General features: G+C 41.7%; 1 protein-coding gene across 1 annotated transcript in view; it reads left to right on the forward strand.

Annotated features, from left to right (window-relative positions):
* The window catches only part of LOC103918180 (unconventional myosin-X-like), a 97,831-nt gene that overhangs the window by 64,650 nt on the left and 13,315 nt on the right, over positions 1-19,866 (forward strand). Inside the window, exons 24-33 of the mRNA XM_009325441.1 lie at positions 1,390-1,689; positions 5,833-5,872; positions 7,401-8,192; positions 10,829-10,952; positions 11,452-11,695; positions 12,518-12,613; positions 14,248-14,341; positions 14,995-15,050; positions 16,705-16,847; positions 18,608-18,802. Of these exons, the coding sequence (XP_009323716.1) occupies positions 1,390-1,689; positions 5,833-5,872; positions 7,401-8,192; positions 10,829-10,952; positions 11,452-11,695; positions 12,518-12,613; positions 14,248-14,341; positions 14,995-15,050; positions 16,705-16,847; positions 18,608-18,802 (2,084 nt within the window). The remainder of the gene's footprint in view (positions 1-1,389; positions 1,690-5,832; positions 5,873-7,400; positions 8,193-10,828; positions 10,953-11,451; positions 11,696-12,517; positions 12,614-14,247; positions 14,342-14,994; positions 15,051-16,704; positions 16,848-18,607; positions 18,803-19,866) is intronic.

Below are 19,866 nucleotides of genomic sequence, written 5' to 3' on the forward strand. Positions count from 1 at the left end.
TATTCAATTACTTTAAAAAATGTCCGCTTATTTCCAGTGTGAATAGACTTCAGCTTCAGGTCAATTAAATCTTGTTATGTCCCCTGTTGGATAAATAGAAATGCCACCCAAAAATGTGGGTACTTTGACTGGGATCAAGCCTTTCCTTAGCTTTCTCTTTCTTAAAGTCATGGAGCAAGCGGTATCTGTCTATAAGCCAGGATTTCTGGTTCCAGTCCTGCTTCCTCAGAAATCACTTGAGGGTCTAACATTGTTCTTGAAATGGAGGTGCTAACACTGAACACACGATAAAAGTAGCAGTGCGGTCCCCTTCTACACAGTATTTCTGCCTGCAAGTATAAGAACGCCAGTAGTATTTTTTTCTATAGCATTGTGTTGGGAGTGTGCCTTCACCTGATGATCCCCGTGGCCCCTAAATCCTTTTTTGACTTGCCGCTTCCTAACATAATCCCACATCAGGTGTGTTTGGCCTTTGGTTCTTCAACAGAAGACCTTATGTTTGGCTCTTTTGAATTGTTTAATGTTTGCTTGAATCTAGCTTACAAATTGATCCAGATTACTGTGTAATAGTAACCCTTTTGTTATTTGCCCAGTTTGTGCATCATGTACAAACTTCTACCAGTGACTTTTTTTTCAGGTCCTTGATAAAAATATTCTATAATGCAGAGGCAAGAACTGACTTTTCTAGAACTTCACCAGACTACAGAAATACTGAATGATGATTCTTTTCTTTTAGGGCCCTACCATGTTTTTTGGTTTTAAAGTATGGCAAAGTTGATTGATATAATTATTGTTTAAGCAAAATGTTGTGCAGTATAAGTATATGTTTATGACAGCCTGTTACAATGTTACATTCAGCAATCAGTATTGTAGTATCACTGTGTTTTCCCCCAAACAATATGAGATTAATGTGACCAGATCTATTTTTGCCCTGTTTTTGCATTTTCTGGAGTAATTTGCTTTTGTCCACTTAAAAGATGGGACTTTGTTCTTATATAGTAAGGCCATTTGTATATTTTTATTATAATAAATCCACACTGAGTGATTATGCTAATTGCACAGTGTGTGTGATGTGCAATGCAAGGAGACTTTGGGCTAGTGGATCTTCTCTTTCCATGTGCCAAATATCTGTCCTTCATCCTCTGAGGGTCTTCACAAAAGTAGGTGCCCATGGAAACAAACCAGTGGTAGATACAGGAGTGAGAACAGTGAGGAGAATATGATTTACGGGTAGTGGCAGTAGAGGAACAGAAATTGTGTCATTTCTGAGCAATATTTTTCCAAATTCATTTTTCCGTGGATGTGGTAAGATTGGTCAATATACCAGGGCATGGTAAATGCAAAGCTGTATTGCTTCATGGCGCATTAAGTGTCTGGTTCTGTTTTTAGGAAGAAGTATCAAAAGGTGCTAGCCAGTGTTGTTATAATCCAAAAGAACTACCGAGCATACTTCTGGAAGAAGAGCCTGCTGCGACTGAAGGCCTCTGCAGTCACCCTGCAGAAGCACTGGCGTGGCCGCCTGGCTCGCAGCCTCTACCAGCACCTGCTGCAGCAGGAACTCAGGCGGAAGCAGGAAGCGGAGGAGAGAAGGAGGCAAGAAGAGGAAGAACAGATCAGAAGAGAGGAAGAGGAAAGACAGTGGCAAGAAGAGGAGGCGCGTAGGAGGAAACAGGAAGAGGTGAAGGAAAGGTACAAGATGGTGTCTTGCACTCACAGTTCCCTACCACTAAAGCTCTGCTGAGGTGTAAAAGCGGGTCTGGGGTGCTGGCATGATGGTAACAATGGAACAGCAATTGCATGAGACAGTGTCCCAATGCTAGGGAGCAGGGTTGGGGTGGACTGTGGGCAGCTCAGAATAGAAAAGCAGAGTGGAAAAGGAGTGTCCTGCTTCCTTTAGGAAAGCTAATTCTGGTGTATTTTTACCTCTGTTTGGTGTTTTTCTGCTTTGGAATGTACATGAAAGGAGGCAGTTTCACTGACTGGGCAGAGACGCATAATTTTCTTATTGCCTTTGCAGTGGTAAAGGAAGTTTTATGCAGTCTTCCAAAATCTGGAGGGATTAGCAGTGTGAGAAGGTACCCGAGTTCATGGGTCTTGGTGTGTCTAGTAAGCTGGGTCAGAGAGCAAGATGGGCAGTGCACCTGTGCTGCTACTGCAGTTCTTATGCTCATGAGAATACATGTCCTCTCCCTGTTCCTGCTGCTGTGTATCTCTCATCAGGGATACAGATGTGTCAAGAGGTCAGGAGGGGAAAGGAAAAGCTAATGTGACAAAAAGAGACAATCTGTGAGCAGTGACAGTACACCTGTTGAGAATCCTGTACCTCATGCATCGTTTACTGTTCGCTCCATGGTTACCTACGTCTTTTCCAAACTGGGTGTCTCTCTTGATAATTTTTTGTTTTAAGACGCATAAAACTTCAACTACGAGATTATTATATAAGTTTGAACAAATAATCCTGTGACATTTTAAGTTTTTCATAAATAGTTGGTTACGTTTCTTACAGGCTTTTGTTACATACTTGTCCCAAAGTTGGATCTTGGCAGGCTAAGATGTGTGACAAGCATCAGAAAATTCAAGGTTAGAAGCATGTCACAAGGAAAAGAGATTGCCTGCGGATTCACTGGAGACAGTAGGGTGATGTATCTGCTGGGACAAGACATGGAGTCAGTGACACCAATGATGAACAGTTTGGTCAAGGAATCTGTTGAACAACACTGAAGGCTCCATTTTATCGATGTGACAATTTTCAACAACAGCCTCATCAGCAACATGAAGCTGTGCAAGTTCAGAATGTCAGTAACTAGTTTGCAGATATCAAATGCTACAAGACACTCTCTCAGGTCTAAAGTCCTCATTGTACTAAGCTGAGCTTGTCCCTACCTAGTTTTAGATAAAATGACCTATTTAGCTTATTTGTTCTAGTGTGTTTCTGCCCCTGCCCTTTAGTTCCCAGCCCATGAAAGATGTGTTGAACCCAGCATTATTGTAAAGAAGTGTCAGTGTTTCTAGGAATCAGGTGAACTGCTCATTTTGCTTTCATTCTCCACTTGATGTCAAATGGCTTCATTCAGAGTGAGTAGCCAAAAAGGTACTAGCAGACCAACTTGGCTAAATCCTGAACTTCCATTTGACCTCAAAAATGAGGTGGAAGTCCACAGAAATTGCAAATCAGTTAATCTACTGAGAATAAGGAAAAAAACCCAGCACACACGCAGAGACAAAATTAGAAGGACCAAGATGCAAACTGAGCTATAACGAACTAAAAGTTTGTGTGCAGTTATTGTGCATACACTGTTAGTAAAAGGGAGACATGGAGCAATTTGGTCTACTGTTCAACAGGAAGAAAAAATTATAATGTTGAGAAAGCTGAGGTATTTGATGATATTTTTATTTGTCTTCCCCAAAAGGCTGAGCTGTTGGACACTAAATACAATTAGCACAGATGTGCAAGAATTCAGAACCTAGCAGGGAAATAAAAAGTTAGAGAATGCTCAGATAAATCAGATTACAAAGAAGTAATCCAGACTTGGTGAAATTAATGTTTGGGTACTTCGAGAACTGGCTGAAGCAGTTTGAATCAGTAGCTATTCTCTTTCTCCTCCTTTGTGGATAGCAATGGAGTTTCCATAAAACTGGAAAATTCCAAACATAATGACCCCCTTTTAAAATGGGAAAAGGAAGAACGAGGGAATTGTGGACCAGTCAGCCTAAGCTCAATTTCAGGAAGATACTGAAACAAATAATCAAACAGTTGTAAATGCATGATAAAGGAGTTAAGAGCCAATGTGGATTTCTGAAGAACAAACAGCATTAAAGTTACCTGTTTCCTTCTGTGATAGCTGATGACATGCCTTGTGAATAGGGAAAAGCCATAGAGGGTAGGTAACTTGACTTTGAGTAGGTAAGGGCTTTTGACATGTCATGGCAATACTCTAAGACACTATAAGGAACGTGGTTTGGAAAAAAGTAGATGAAACAAGACTAGGATTTATGGGTTTACTGCATTGTATTATTGCATTTTAATTAGTAAACAATAGTAGTTTTTTGTTAAATAGGAGACAACTCTTGAATGGGATTCTTCCATGGTCTGTGCTGGATATGGTACTAGTGCTATGTTTTCATAATAAGCTGAATGAGGAAATATGAGTATCCTTATTAAATTTGCAGATAAAACCATCTGGTGAGGGGCTGTAAGTATATAGCTAGACAGGATTACAATTCAAATAATTTTGGCAAATTAAAGAAATGGTCTGAAAAACATAGGATAACATTCAATACAGACATATGCAGATCTACAGTTAGGAATAATCAAATGCACAGAGAGAGAAGGAGGAATGCCTGCTTCAACAGCAGGAAGAAGGTCTGGAGGCTAAGTTGAGTATTAGTCAGCAGTGTCGTGCTGTGTGAGAGGAGAAAGCAAATGCCGTCTATAAACAAGATTGTTTCTGTAAGATGTGGGGTGATTCTTCTGTTCTGCTTGGCACTGGTAAGGCTTCAGTTGGAGTACTGTCCCTAGTTTAGGGTATCACATTTCAGGAAGAGTGTGGATCAGTTGGAGATGGATGGAAAGCAGCAAGAAATATCAGGGGTCTAAAAAATGTGAGGAACAGTTGCAGGAATTAGTGTGTAGACTGTAGGTGGTATTCCTGATTTGTTTTAAAATGGCTCTGCTTCTTGAACCTTCATATCATTTAAGGCAGTTGTTTAACTCATGACTACTATTAGAGATCTTTCAGTAGATTTGGAACCATCTGGATCTCACTTATGTCAGCTTCATTTATAAACGTTCCCTGGATTTTTTTTTTGAGAGAGAGAGCAAGAGTGGGAGCTTTAAGGACTTTGTGACTTGCAACTGCAATTTAGAATTTGGCTGCGAAAAGCCACAGGGCCTGGGAAATAAATATTGTTGCCCTCCTGTTCGGCTTGAGGTTGAATCATAGATTTGAAAGTTACCACTGCCAGTCTGAATTTAGCTGCACAGTGGTTGCTACAGGCAGACTCTTCCATCCAGCCACATCCTATCCCTGCTCCCTATGCATGACCCTGGCATTTGTCTGTCTCCTTGTTCAGCTGCTTGTGGCGCACTCGCTATGGAGAAACTGGACATAGTGACAGCTTTCCCTTGGAGTACAACCTTTTTGATCTGAGTGGAGATGCAGCACTGTGGGATAGTTTTTTTTCCCTCTACTCATGTTTACTAACAAACTCTGACTCTTACAGCCTTTACTAGTAAACTAGGTTTTGCATGCCACTGAGAAGTTAATGCAAGCTGGAGTATCCAGGTCTTCAGAATAGAAAGTCCTCAGCTTAGTCATTTAACAAAGTACAAAAATTCAATAACTTTTTGGGAGCTTTAATACAGTAAAAGCAAAACAAAACACAAATTCAATGCTGGTATTGCAATAATTCCATTCTGTTTTAAAAAAAAACCAAACACAATTTCCCAATATCTGTCAATTATGCATGTACAACCTCATTTAATATCCATGGACATAAAGTACTTCAGAAGATTCTGTTTACATTTATCATGGGTCTAACTGATCTGCCTTTCTGTCACTGTTTCCAATGTCCTTCCTAGTGTGTTCCAACTAATCCAATTTCCTGATTGATCTGAAAGTTAAGCACATGGGGAAAATCTGTTATATCCACAAAGGTCATGCCAACCACAGAGAATTGGATTTTTACTAAATTACAAAAGCTTTTAAATCAGTCTTACAACAGGTACCTTATTTTAACCTTATCCATGGAAGGATGATGTGTCCATGTAATTCTAAAAGCCTCATGTAGGAGTCAGTCTGTCTCTGACTATCATGTCTTGTTTTTTAACAGAGAAAAGGAGCAACTGAATGCGCTACTCCAGGTGGCTCAGGTAAGTTTAACAGTTATTCTTTTCATATGTCTTCTCTGAGTATCTGTGAAGGGTCCTTCATTGCCTATGCTTCGCCTGGAGCTAATATTGTTATTGTGGCAACACTATTTAAAAAATGGGCTTTGTTCACTCAAAACCTGCAGGTGTTTGGCTTTGGCAGAGGTGCATAGAGTTAACAAGGTGGGTTTTTTTCAAGGCTTGTGTACCAGCTTGCATAGTTCCTATTTGAAAATTTATGTATTGAACACGTAGCATCCTTTTTTGTCTCTACTGATTGAGCTTATTACATGACCTTGTGATGTGCTACTCTGTGTCACAGTCTGTTTTGCTGGATTGTTGCCTGTAACAGCAAAAATAAGAGTACAGACGGCTGCTACCATGGCTAAAATAAACCCCTTGTAACTGATCTAATTGTTTGTTGGTACTTGAGATATCAAAGAGCAGACCACCTACCCTGAGGTGTGTGAAAACAGCTGTGTATCTTCTTATTTCTTTTTCCAAACCATTTGTTCCCCGGTTTCAGGCCAGCTCTGTTCAGGAGAGATGACAGATTAGAGTATAAAAATGCATTTGTCCACAAGTAAGTCAAGTAGAGAACAAGCAACAGGGTAACTGTAAAGAAAACAAGGATTGTGGCTTAAGCAGGTCAATTCATTGCCTGCATTGTCATACTCCTATCAGGAAGCACATTAAATCCTTTTGGAATTTATTTTTGCTTTTTCTTGTCTGTGTATGTTTTCAGCATCCTCCACGGAGGGGAGGGTGGCTTTATCTTATAGCTAAATGTCAGTGAAAGTTACCCAGTATCTTCCGTCTTCTAATTATAATGTACTTGCTAGAAATTTCCTGTTACTTCAGTGTGGAGAATAGAGGAAGACAGAGCCTTCAGCAGCCGGCTAGCCATCATCCGTCCAGTGATGCTAAAGAATGCCGATGGAGTTTTGATGGGGTGGGGTTGGAGTGGATACAGTCCTGCTTCATTGCAAATATCCCTTCCAGACCTAGATTCTGATAGTCAGACCCCCAGCTCAGGAAGCAACAAAATCCACAAATGTTTTAATGAATTTCTGGGAAATCTTCAGCTCGTAAGCAAGCTATGCATATATGTATTCGTATATCGTTGCTTTCTCCTATATGTGTGTATGTGTGTGAGATAGTTCAAAAAGAGAGGACGGACTTTCAGAATGCTTTTATCCAAATTGTAGTGTACAAAGGGCTGTAACATGAGCAGCAGACAGAGAGGCTTTTCTAAAAATTCGCTGATCCCAGTGAGCTACTTTGTACGATTCAGAAAGGAGGTAGGCTGCTGGAAAAAGGGAGGTTACCTGAAGATCCCGTAGTTCTACCTTCAGCTTTTGCACCATGGATGATTGCAGATGCTGATCAGAAAAGGAGAGGATGCTTAGAGTCATCTTTTTGCAGATGGGAAGTACAAGGCAAGCACAGGAGGTAGGAAGAATGAAAGGCCCAGGCAAGGAACACATTTAGGTTGAAGAAACTGCTTTAACACTATTATAAATTCTTTAAGGTGGAAGCAGTAAAGACTGAGGAGGTAGATATTCCCCTGCAAGAAGAAGAGAGACGTCAGATGGAGGAGATCTTAAGACTGGAGAAGGAGATTGAGAAGTTGCAGCAACAGAAAGAGGATCACATGTCTATCATCTGTGAAAACACCAGGAATGAAATCAATCGGCAGCGAGAAGAAGAGATCCAGAGGCTGGAAAAGGAGGCATCTAGGGTTGCCCAGGAGTTCTTGGAGCTGCTGGATTTTGGCAATCTGGATGAAAGTGTGCAGAACTTAGAGCGCTCACTTTCTAGTGAGGGGACACTCAACATTGAGTGCAGCCTAGTGGCACCACTAGCTGAGGAAGAAGTGGATGAGGGTTTTCATGCTGATGATGAAGGACGGCCAACTTCCAGTTTGGTGGTCTTGAATCAGCACGGCACAAGAAACAGCGATAACTACTCAGAGGAAGGTGCGGACACAAGCCTTTCACTTCTCCAAAGGGAAGTGGGAGAGGTTGTCTCTGCTCCAGGACAACCTGTGGAAAGAACCACAAGCCCCAAGGAGCAGAGAGCCCTATCTGACCCAGCAGAAAGCATTTACAGCACTGTCTCAGATACGCAGAGGAGTAACAGCGGAGAGGTGGGAGAGCCGATTTACACTTCCCCCCCGGATGTGGAGTCTGACTATGACCATGAGGAGTTTGATGGCTGTGGAGACGCAGGTAGCGCCTCAGCTGAGCCCCTGAACGGTGAGGAAGGTTTGAGACACTCCCATGGTACCAGCCTGGACTCCAACCGTGGCAGCCTGGACTCGGTAAGAATCCCTCCCTTCACCTTTCTGGACATTAGCGTGACTTTGTTGATATTTATAACATCCTTGCCTTCTTACTGTATGCCTGCTTGCTCTGGGTATTGTTACTAATATATAACTCTCTCTTACATCAATAATCAGCTTGAAAAAAAGCGAAGACTCATAGATAGGCTGAAGGCCAGAGGGCTTGTGACTGTCCAGTGTTACCGGTACAAAAGCTAGCACATATGTACCTAGGCTATTTTAGATTGTTTCCATCACCATATATTAACGTAACACCCTTTAGGAAGACTGAAAGCAGGCATCTAGTATCTTGTAGGTATATGTTCTACCTTAGAGAGATTTCACAGAAGTAGCCTGAGCTTCTAGTGGACAGTCACAAGAGGAAATGGGAAAGGCTGGGGTTTGATTTGTTTCCATCACTAAAACTTCTCTTGTTCTAGTCCTGTTACTGTTCAGAGTCAAGAGTTTATTTTCAGCTGCTGTGTACAAGTTAAGCTATTCTAAGGCTTGAAGAAATTACTGTGCTGATCCAGGCTGGGTACTGGTGCACACAACCAAGACCACTGAACCTTTTCATTCCTACCGCAGTGTCATGGTTTAACCCGGCAGGCAGCTCAACACCACACAGCAGTTCGCTCACTCCCCCTCCCCCCAGTGGGATGGGGGAGAGAAACGGGAAAAAAAAAGTAAAATTCGTGGGTTGAGATAAAGACAGTTTAATAGGACAGAAAAGGAAGGGATCGTAATAACAATAATAATGATAAAAGAATATACAAAATAAGTGATGCACAATGCAATTGCTCACCACCCGCCAACCGATGCCCAGCCAGTTCCTGAGCAGCAGTCACCACCCCCTGGCCAACTCCCCCCAGTTTATATACTGAGCATGATGTCATATGGTACGGAATATACCAGTTTGGGCCAGTTTGGGTCAGCTGTCCTGGCCGTGCACCCTCCCAGCTTCTCGCTGGCAGGGCACGAGAAGATGAAAAGCCCTTGACTAGTGTAAGCACTACTTAGCAACAACTAAAACATCGGTGTGTTATCAACGTTATTCTCATACTAAATCCAAAACACAGCACTGTACCAGCTACTAGGAAGAAAATTAACTCTATCCCAGCCGAAACCAGGACACACAGGGACAATGACAGGGTAGTAAAGCTGGGCTATTAGCCTCGCACTTGAAGCATTTCAGCTTAGATGCCACACTAGGCTCTGGACTTCCTGAGTGCCCTCAGGCTAGTTGCTTAATAATGCAACGATAAATCCCCTTACAGAACAGGATGTCAGATAAGCCCACATGAGACTGTGAGGAGTTCAGGTGTGAAGCCAATGACAGCCATGAAAATACTTCAGATAAATGATGTCCCTGAGAATAAAGACTTGAACTACAAATATCTTTTAGAAAATGATTGATTTTGGGGGTTTTTTTTTAAGGAATTCATTTTACTTCCTTTGCTGTTCTTTTCCAATGGCAGATTATGACCCTTCTTAAAAAGTTGCATGATTTTTCCTGTTTGCATTTCCCTAATGTTAGCTACCAGCCATCAGAATTTTTTATGATGTGATCTGCTTGAGTAAACGTACCTTCTTTGTGGGCAGGAACTCACAGATCACTGTCAGGTAATCTTTAAGTCATGAATCATTCTGTCACAGCCTAGGCCAGTTTCTACCATTCTTCTTAAAATGTAAATAGAAGTGGAGGACTTTATTGGGCTCCTCAGTGAGTAAGACTCATGAAAAATCCGGTTGATACTATGTCATGGCATGAGCCACAGGAAGAGATAACTGCAGCTGGGTCAAGATCCCATCAGTAGCTGCTGATCCAAGAGTACCTGCTTTTTGAAACTTAATTGCAAGAGAGGGAGAATGAATGAGTGGAACAGGAATGAGACAAAAGAGGAGCGCAAAGGCGTCACAGAGAGAGGACAGAAGGGAAAAATGAAAAGAAGCAACATGCATCTGAGGAAGGAAAAGGTCTAAGGAACTGCCTTTCTTAGTAGGAAGTTGTATTTAAGGTAAAGGAAATGATAGGGTAATTTGGGATTTCATGTGTGAAGTACTTTCTTATGGCTGAGGGCCATAATCTAGTTGAAGAACAGGGATGAGTAAATACTGTACTATTATTTCAGTAATTTAGATCTTTGTTTTTAGGGTTCAGTTATCCTGGAATGTGCTTTTTTTCCTAATCAACCGAAAGCAAGGCATTTCCTTACTGGGGTTAGATTAGTGCTCCATCTTGTCCAGCATCTTGGCATGTCTGCCAAAAAAATCAGAAAAATCCTCCGAAATGAAAAATTCTCTCTTAATCCCATTAAATCAGATTTTGGACTGTGGGCTCTGCCTTGAAACAGGAAGGTTTGTTACTGCAGGTAACTGGAGTTTTCTAGCCACATCCACTGCTGAATGTCACTCTCCTTTCTGGTATGAAAATTCCATGCTCTGGAGACTCTTGCTTTAGGCATTAATGGGTAAGCTGTCAAGCCTCTAGTTTTACTGTATTGCTTTTTTTGTAAAGGGAGTATGTGTCGTTTCGCACCTTCTGATCATGTGACTTCTCTGGCCTTGTTACTTTGCTCCAGTCCTCCTGTGACCAGGAGAACCCAAGTAGCCTGTATTTCTTCTTTTTCTTTTAGTTTCTGGACAGTGAAGAAGAAGTGGATGTTTACATTGATACAGATGAAGAGTTTTGTAATGGACGAGTCACTATCTTCAATGGCTCAGGACCACCCTATTTTCACAGCTATCTCTACATGAAGGGTAAGCGGCTTTAGCCAAAGCTATGGAAGGATGGAATCCAGGAAACCTGCTTTCCTCTTCTGTTTCTCCAGAATCATTGTCTTCATCTGCTCTTAGATCTCTGTTTACTCTCTCTTCTTCTTTTCTTCTTTTATTTAAAACAAGCAAATAAAACAAAGAGCTAGGAAGTGGATGACAGGGAATTAGACTGGATATCTTTGCCACTGAGACCTAATTGTGCCTACTTGGTATGGGCTTAAATGACTCATTCTGAGCTACAAAACTGAAGACAATACAAAAATATTTGAGTAGTGCATATATTTCTATATTTTGTGTTTGTTTCACTAGCTTGTTCTGTTTTTTCTCTGTCCAAACTTAAGCATAACCTTGTTTCTCTCCCTCAGCTCCTTTGTTTCATGTTAGGAACTGAAGTGGCAACTAAGTGCCCATGAAGCAGGATCAGAATGGAAACGTGGCTCTTGTTGCATGTCTGATGAAACCTTGCTCCCTCGCTTTGCAGGAGGTCTCATGAACCCATGGAGGCGGCGCTGGTGTGTTCTGAAGAACGAGGCCTTCATGTGGTTCCGCACCAAGCAAGAGGCACTGAAGTCAGGCTGGCTCTATAAAAAAGGTGGAGGCATGTCAACACTTTCACGCCGCAACTGGAAACGCCGTTGGTTTGTGCTTCGAGAATCCAAGCTGATGTACTTTGAGAATGATAGCGAGGAAAAGCTGAAGGGGACAATTGATATCAGAAGGGCAAAGTGAGTGAAGAATAAATCCTTTTGAACCCTAGTATTCACTCTCTAAATCAATAATGATGCCAGTTTATTGGCCTACATATTTCCCATAGGGCTGGGAGAACCAGAAATGTAAGGGAAGGAAAAGACAATTAGAGCTTCTAGTTTTAGTCTGGAGGGAGTCTGGAATTACTTGGTAGTTCTTTTTCCAGTCTTGCATTTCATAATCTGGCAGAAGCTCTTTCCAAGCCATGGATGGAGCCAGACCAGGAGGGGCTAATTAAGTACATACCTCATGCATTCTCCCCTACCCTGACTCCATCTGTTTCCTGGCTTCTCCAGGCATTTCACAGAGGTGGTATGAACCTCACAGCGGGATTTGAATTTGGCAGCATGTACTATGCCTTTTCCTGAGCCCTGAGTACTCTTTTTGCTGCCGTAGCCAATTCCTCAGCTCCTGCTGTAAGAAGGGAGAGCCTAGTCACCTATTAGCATCATGTGGGCCTGTAAAGTGCCAAAAAGAGTGGCACACCCCACTTTGTAAACAGCCCTCTATATCAACTTCCCTGTTATCTCTTCTTCCATCTAGTCTGCTGGTGTCTTGAAGAAAACCACCTTAAGCTTTGCTTTTGTAGTAGATTAACTTTACAAATCTTTTTAAGGGGACCCTAAAAGTCTTAATGTCTATTAGAGGAATTTTGTATTTCTGTCAGAGTTACAAGCCATCTGAACCAGTGATTTCCCTTCTGTATGGTGAATGGCTCGATGTGAAAAAAAATTGGCCAGGTGGAATTTATGCCTGTGAAAGGTTTTCAGTTTTGGCTCTTGTGATTTGCTGTGTTGCAGGGAGATTGTGGACATTCATGAAAAGGAGAATGCCTTGGACATTGTGACAGAAGACAGAGTATATCACATTGTCGCAGAGTCACCAGAAGATGCCAGGTAAAAGAGGGAGTTTTGTTAGGTTTGTTCATTCAGTGCAGGTCTGACCCAACTACTCATGGGAGAGCCTGGGAAACATAATCAATTCCCTTTTGCTGGAGGAAAGAGGGGATTTGTTCCAGAGTGTCATTTTGTGCTTACTGGGAGGTACTTTGGGGACTCCCTGTTGCAGCTACTGAGATGGTGGTTCATCCTATCAGTCAGTCACAGGACTGCCACCTTCTTATGTGGCTGTGAGCATGCTGAATTCAAGGGTTACTTCAGGAGACACACAAAACCTTAATATAAACTGTAACATCTAATAGCTGATTTATTTATTAAATGGAATCTTAAATCAAACAAAAACTCTATTCATGTTGTCTGTAAATGATTGCGAGAGCAGCTGGGTTTTATCCAGGAGACAGAGAAAAGGCTGCAGCTTATCAGAGTCTGTAGTGTCATCTGATAAAATCTTCCCAGTGCAAAGCAAACAAATGACTCATGTCCTTCCTTCTTGCTGTCCTCGCCAGGCAGTGGGAATCAGTTGTTTAATGGCAGGTTGGACAACCTGTTCTGGCTATGCAAAGCCAAGTTAAGAGGTTACTGTCCTTAGATGCTCATGTCTTCCCACTTTTCCCGCTCTTATCAAGGCTTCTGCTCTCTCAGCCCAGCCACCGTAACTGTTTCTCTGATCTACTTTAATCTGATTCTGTGAAGTTATTTAGAGTCTGTTGTTACTTCATTTGGGTGTAGGGAGAGGAAGGGGGAAAGTAACAGAAATACACTAAAGAACAGTCACATGAACAAGAAACAGGCCAAATTCAAAGGGTAGTAGCTGAAGAAACAGTAACTTCCTAACCCAGAACTTCACCAACTGGAATAGGCATGCCCTAAGATAACATTGCAGAATTACTAGGGCAAGCGCAAACCAAATGTGGCCTCTGTCAATGCCATATCAGTCTCTGTTCTGAGGGAGAAGAAAGCACCAACGCTTGCATTAGCAAAGGGCAGATTAGCAGATGTTGTAGGGTATCCAATTTGACAATCCTCCATGAAGTCTAGATGTTTGCTGATCTCACTGGAAGCTGCAGATAAGAATCTGCTTGTTCTGCAACAGAGATTAGCCTCCAGATATGTCTGTAACGAGAAGCCCTTTCACAGACAAATAACTCCCAATTAACTTATAAAAAAAACCATGATTAACTGACAGCCATATGACTTTCAAGTTTATGAGCAGATCAGAGAGAGACTAGTTAAGAAGGCTCCCAGGCATCTGTAGGACTCTAGTCCAGGAAGATTCCCAACTGACCCAGTCTTCACAACTGCTGTATGCTCTTCTCAGTCTGCTGACCTGTGCTCCCTGGTGAGGCCACTGCCTGCTTACAGTTCCTTGAATAGCAAGTAGAAAACTGGATTTTGCGGGAGCAGCTGTCAGTGGGTTGGAGAACGTGCACAGAATTTTCATGGATAAATAAGGAGGAAGGAAGACTAATTAAAGTCTGGTATGATCAGCCCAAGAGATATTTTGTAGCATAGTCCTCAGGAAATTGTGAATGAAGAAATTTTCCCACAGGCAGCTTTCCAGGTTCCTTGATCATATTCTAGAGCTAGCTTCACTACCCAGATCTTAACTTTGAGTCTGTTTTGATTGCCAGCGGTTGGTTTAATGTCCTGAGCCGAGTACACAGCGCTACAGCACAGCAGCTGAGGGAAATGCAAGACGAACAGGCCAATCCAAAGAATGCTGTGGTAAGTTACTGTGCAACCAGTCTGTGGGCATGTTTAGAGCCCTCTGTGTTTAACTATTTTGTGCATGTTTGTCCAGCACTTGCAGTGCTGTAGTTCATGAGCAGTATAAGAAAGTTGGACGATTATTATAAAGAAACAGCAAAGCTGATAGAAAAGAGGGTAAGCAGTGGGGAACATAGTGGTTGTGGTGGGTGGCTCAGCTTGATCACCAATGGCTCTCCTCTTTGGTTTGGAGGGGAGGGGGGGGCTGATAAAACGCAGATGCAGATAAAATGTCTTTGGATGGAATTATGGGACTAATTCCAGAACTGGGTCACAGTTATTCCAGACAGAAGACACGCAGTTGGGAAGAATAGGGTATTTATGTGTTTTGCTAGTACTGAGATATGGAGGCAGAGGTCATTTTAGACCTTCATAATGATCTCTGGAAATTTGTAGCTCTTTTTTCTCCAGTCTTGTGGAGCCTTTGCACATCTTCTCATGCTGTTTAGGGAGCAAAGATGACTCACTCGTGCCTTTCTCATATGTTCATTTCTACTCAAGCTATTGGAATTCAGAAGAATGTTTTCAGTTCCAATCCTATTCATGAAGGAGAATGTCTGTAATTTAAGATGCAAGCAATTCCTGTTATCTGTGTCTCTCTCACTGTACAGGGAACCCTGGATGTTGGGCTTATTGACTCTGTCTGTGCCTCAGACAATCCCGATAGGTAGGTACAGCAATCTCACCATCTCTTAGATTGGAAACTCTCTGACACATTTTTGTGGGTAGGTCCAGGTTTTGTTTGGGGTTTGCATTTGTTTAAACTCATAAGAATTTATCTCCAAACAAACAAACTCAACTGACATCTTCAGGTTGTTTCAAGCTATGTCACTTCATAGGCATGAAGTTCACGAGTGTATTTTCTGAGTGAGAGTTTAGATACTCCATTCCATCTTAAAAGTGAGAACAGCATAATCTCAATGTCAAGAAATTATGGTCTTACCTATTATTAACACTGAACAAAAATGTCCAGCAAAAGCAGCACTTCCAGTTTTTCAACAGCGTAATTTCGAGTTTATCTTGTAAATTTAGGGAAAAAAACAACATTGTGGAAGAATAATGGATGAATGTAAAAATCTGTACTTTTCTTGAAATCTTTGCAATGCAACAAGCACAGATCTTTAGTTCACAGATTGGTTAGTTTCAGAGAAGAGATTATGGGACATTTCATATCACTTTACGTTAACATTTAATTATTTCCTACAGTGTTAACAGGTTCAGCCAGGGCAAAGCTTCTCGCTACAGTGCTGAAGTAAAATGTTAGCTATTATGTTATTTACCTCTATGGTCTGGTTTTTTTCTCACAGGTTGCCGGGACTTTGGGGTTACTAGCTTAGAAAATGCATATCTCAGTAACAAACTTAAGATTTCATTGATCAAAATATTTTAGCCAGTTCTCAGCCTGGACTCCTCATAGTTAATCTGTGTCCCAGTAAAAAAACTAGGCACAAATAGTAAGCTGAAGAGTCAAACCTTGTTCATGCACCTGCTGAGTACCAATGTTTGAATCAAAGTTAAACAAATTCTGAGGAGACTGCTTATTTTTCAACCAATGTTTTTATGCAGCTTATTTTAATATTCCATAGGTTTATGCAGTGGCTTGATTTGCACCTTTTACCTTTGCTTCATACTTGCATTCTACTTTTCAATTTCTCTGTTTTCTCATAGAAATCTGTGTTTGCTTTCAAAGCTTTCTGAGTCTATCCTCTTGGAACTGGTCATACTTTTATTTTTCCATTTTCCTGTAAAGCATCAATTCTGTGCAGAATTGTGAATATTCTTTTGGTAGGACACATTTGTCTGTTGCAAGAGAAGGGCAAATTCATCTAGGAGCAACATAACAGTTTTTCCTCTGTTTTGTCAGGATCGGCTCATTCTTTCTAAAACCAGTCTCAAACCCATTTTAGCTGACCCTGCTGGGACCTACGTTCGCTGCTGCATCACTGGTTTTAATAAGTACAAGGAGAATGGCTGTACTAGCTCAGCCCAGTGGTACTAGCACTAGCTCAGTCCAATCAGAAGGTAGAACAAAGTCCTTTGCTTATGAACCCAGGACATTTTACAGCTGGGCATTAGCTAATTAATGTTTTCTAGTCTTTGGAAATAGCTTTTGAAAGATATTTAATTCCATTTATCTGGTCTCTGCATTCATCAGTTTGCAGACCAGCTGCACAGGTCTGCAAGTGTTTCTACATTTCTCTGTAGTTTGTATTCAGAGAATCTTTTCTGCATTGTTTATGGGAAGGTAGAGGACATGGCTTTGGGTGAGTTGAGATATTTGTACGGTTACGACCAATTTTAATGTTTTTATTTTCTGGCAGACCAAATTCTTTTGTGATCATCACAGCAAATCGAGTGATTCACTGCAACAGCGACACCCCTGAGGAGATGCATCACTGGATTTCCCTGCTGCAGAAACCAAAAGGCGAATCTAAGGTTGATGGCCAGGAATTCCTTGTGAGAGGTAAAAGGAAATAAATGCAATTATGACATGTGAAACTCATCTTCCATTTATAATCTGAGGGGGAGGTTTGATTGTAGCTAATCCAATTTAGGGTTTAGCTGCTCCCCAAAAACAATCTTTTTCTGCCCCCCCCTACACCTTCCAGTCTGCTGCTTGCCACGTCCTGTGTTATGCTGGCACTGGCTCTTATCTGATTCCCTGTCAGGTGGATTCAGAAAGCCAAAGCTGGAAAAAAATAAGTACTTCTTTATATGTTTAGTTTTCTGATGTTAGTTCCATAGCCTATTTCAACATGTCCAGCAAATGCTGTCAGGAATAGGAGGGAGCATGGCTGTTCTTTAGGAGCAGCTGGCTTAGAGTGACTATAACATGACACTGCAGCTTTTGTTTTCAGAAAGCTCTGTTCCTTCTGACACCTGTCATGTAGAGAGGGAGGGAGAGAGATCTTTGTGGGATTGCTGCTGTCCTCAGCTAAACAAACTAACCTGATTCTGGTAGACACAGTGAGGTGAGAGTAATTCTCTGAGGCTGAGCAAAAGATTTAGATTATGTCTCTAGTTAGAGCTTAGTTGGAGATGGAGGAGCTGATGCATGAGTAGTGATCACACACATATTACAAAATATTCCCCCATTTGTCTCAAATATTTTTAAATTTCCTTAGCACTTCCAGCTCATCACATGGTCTTAAATGTACGAAGACACTCCTGATCCAATCTGTGGAAAGGAAGTGCATGAGCAAATTGCCTTACATCTTCCAGAAAGTATCTATGAGGGAATAAAGGTCTGAGAGTGGCCATGGCAAGGCAGGAGGGCAGGAAGAAAAGGATCACCAAAAAGTGGCATGAGCCTTCCATCCTAGTCTTAAACATTACAAGGAGACTGAGTGATATAAAGCAGATTATCAGACAACAGTTTGAGTACCTTAAATTCAAAATACTTAGTTGCAAGGCAACAGTTCCTTTCATCTCATATTGTTCATTAATGAAACAAAAAAAGGAATGCTCCTTTGCAAAGTCAATGTATGCTCTGCACTTCACAGTAAGATATCTGTGTGACAGCGGTGTAGCCACGAAGTCATATATTCAGGAAGGTCTGCCTCTTTATCTTTTCTTTATATGGAACCTCTGGGCTCAGTCCCACATTCTTTGAACTTTTTGCCTTGTGGGTGGACATTGCTTTTTACAGCTCTGAATAGAAAATTGTCTTTTTGACAGTTTTAGCAATGCAGACTGTCATTTTTTTATAGTATTGAATTTTCTTTTCTTTTTGTTTTTCTTTTGTGAGGAATCTAAAATGAGAAAGAAATTATTTTGTCTGACCTCGGGAGGAAGAGATGCATGTAATGCTTACAGACCTCTCTACTAGAAGACATGTATCACCAAACCTCTTCCATCAAGGTTTGGATAGGCATTTGGCATCTCTTTGGAAGAATAATTGTAAATTATTTGTTCAGATGTTTGTGACTTGTGAGGGAAGCATCCTGAATAGAGGATGCCCTCATGGTGATGGCAAACTAAACCACAGATCGTTGATAAAAAAATACATAGAGCTGAAGGATGGAACAGCTCTGTGGAAAATTTTGGGCTAATTTCTTACAGTGACTGTGCAGGATACCGCTATAGCGAGTGCAGAGCTGGTAGGTCCCAGCTAGAGGTGCAGAGGTGGAGCTCTGGTCCCAGAGTTAGAGAGCTACCAGGCAAGAGACAGGATTGCTGTGGTGGTGAAAGACAACCATTGACATGTTTGTGTTCCTGTGCTAGGCTGGCTTCATAAAGAGGTTCAGAGTAGCAACAAGATGTCCTCTCTGAAGATGAAGAAACGCTGGTTTGTTCTGACAAACACTGCCCTCGATTACTACAAGTCATCTGAGCGCACAGCTGCCAAGCTTGGCACGCTTGTGCTCAATAGCCTGTGCTCCGTAGTGCAGCCCGATGAGAGGGTCTTCAAAGACACAGGTAAGAGGAAGAAAGTGATAATGAGCAGACTTTCCACATGTGGAGTTGCCTGAAGAGGGGACGGTGCCGGAATGTAATAGTGTGTCATGTTGAGAAGGTGGTCTTGATGTTATCTGAGGCTCCATGTCTGGCTGCAAACATCTTTCCCCCCAGAAACTGTAAGAGACGTGCAAAGGGCCAGAGAGTACTGTGCAAGTGACAGTAAGTCCCTCACACCTGACGGAGATACACAGTGCTGATGTTTTTTCACTGGGTAGTGTCACTGTTTATCTAAGGGTTTCCCAAACAGGGAAAGGGGTATGAGTTCTTACAGTTGACGCTGTAATTATCAGTACATCTCCATAAATAACTGCCACTTTGTAGCACGACCTACATTTGTCTCTGGGGTCAGTGTTATTCTCTTAAATAACAGCAATGGCATACACTGTAAGTCTTTTTTGTAGCATCACCCAACTTGTTAGAAACAAAAGATGACAAGGGACTATGTTCACTTTCTGTGCAGCGTGACATAGTTCTGGGAAGGCAGAATCCGGCATGATCCTCCATTGCTTGCCTTACGAGTTTGGGAGAGAACTCGGGTTATGAGGCGAAGGGTGAATCCCCTGACAAAGAAGGTGAACCTTAGAACAAGACTTGAAATACTGGACATTTGAGTAGTGGAATTACTTGGGATATTTTTAAAAAGGGCTGGAAGCATTTAGTAAAGTGAGATGAGGGGAAATTTATTCTGCTCACTTCCAAGAAATCGTCCACGTTTTTGATCTCAACAGACATCTAGGGCTGCCTTTAGCAGAGTGAACTGTCATCGCCCTGACTTGTTCTCTCAGTTTATGTCAAACACATTATTTTTAAAAGTTACAAGAATTGATTTGGCAATCTGACCGGGTGCTGTGCTTAGAGTGATTGTGCTGTGTTTAGTGTGTTTAGATGTTCTGTGATTAATAGCACAGCGTAGCCCAAACCCTGTCTGTGAAAGTGAGCTGCCTGGTTGGCAGGGAAGTATTCATGTTACACTGCAAGATACTTGTATCTTGGAAAGCTGTCTTTGTACCAAAACCTGGATT

This window comes from Pygoscelis adeliae, unplaced genomic scaffold (genome assembly GCF_000699105.1).
Source record: "Pygoscelis adeliae isolate BGI_AS28 unplaced genomic scaffold, ASM69910v1 Scaffold106, whole genome shotgun sequence".
Classification (NCBI taxonomy): Eukaryota; Metazoa; Chordata; class Aves; order Sphenisciformes; family Spheniscidae; genus Pygoscelis; species Pygoscelis adeliae.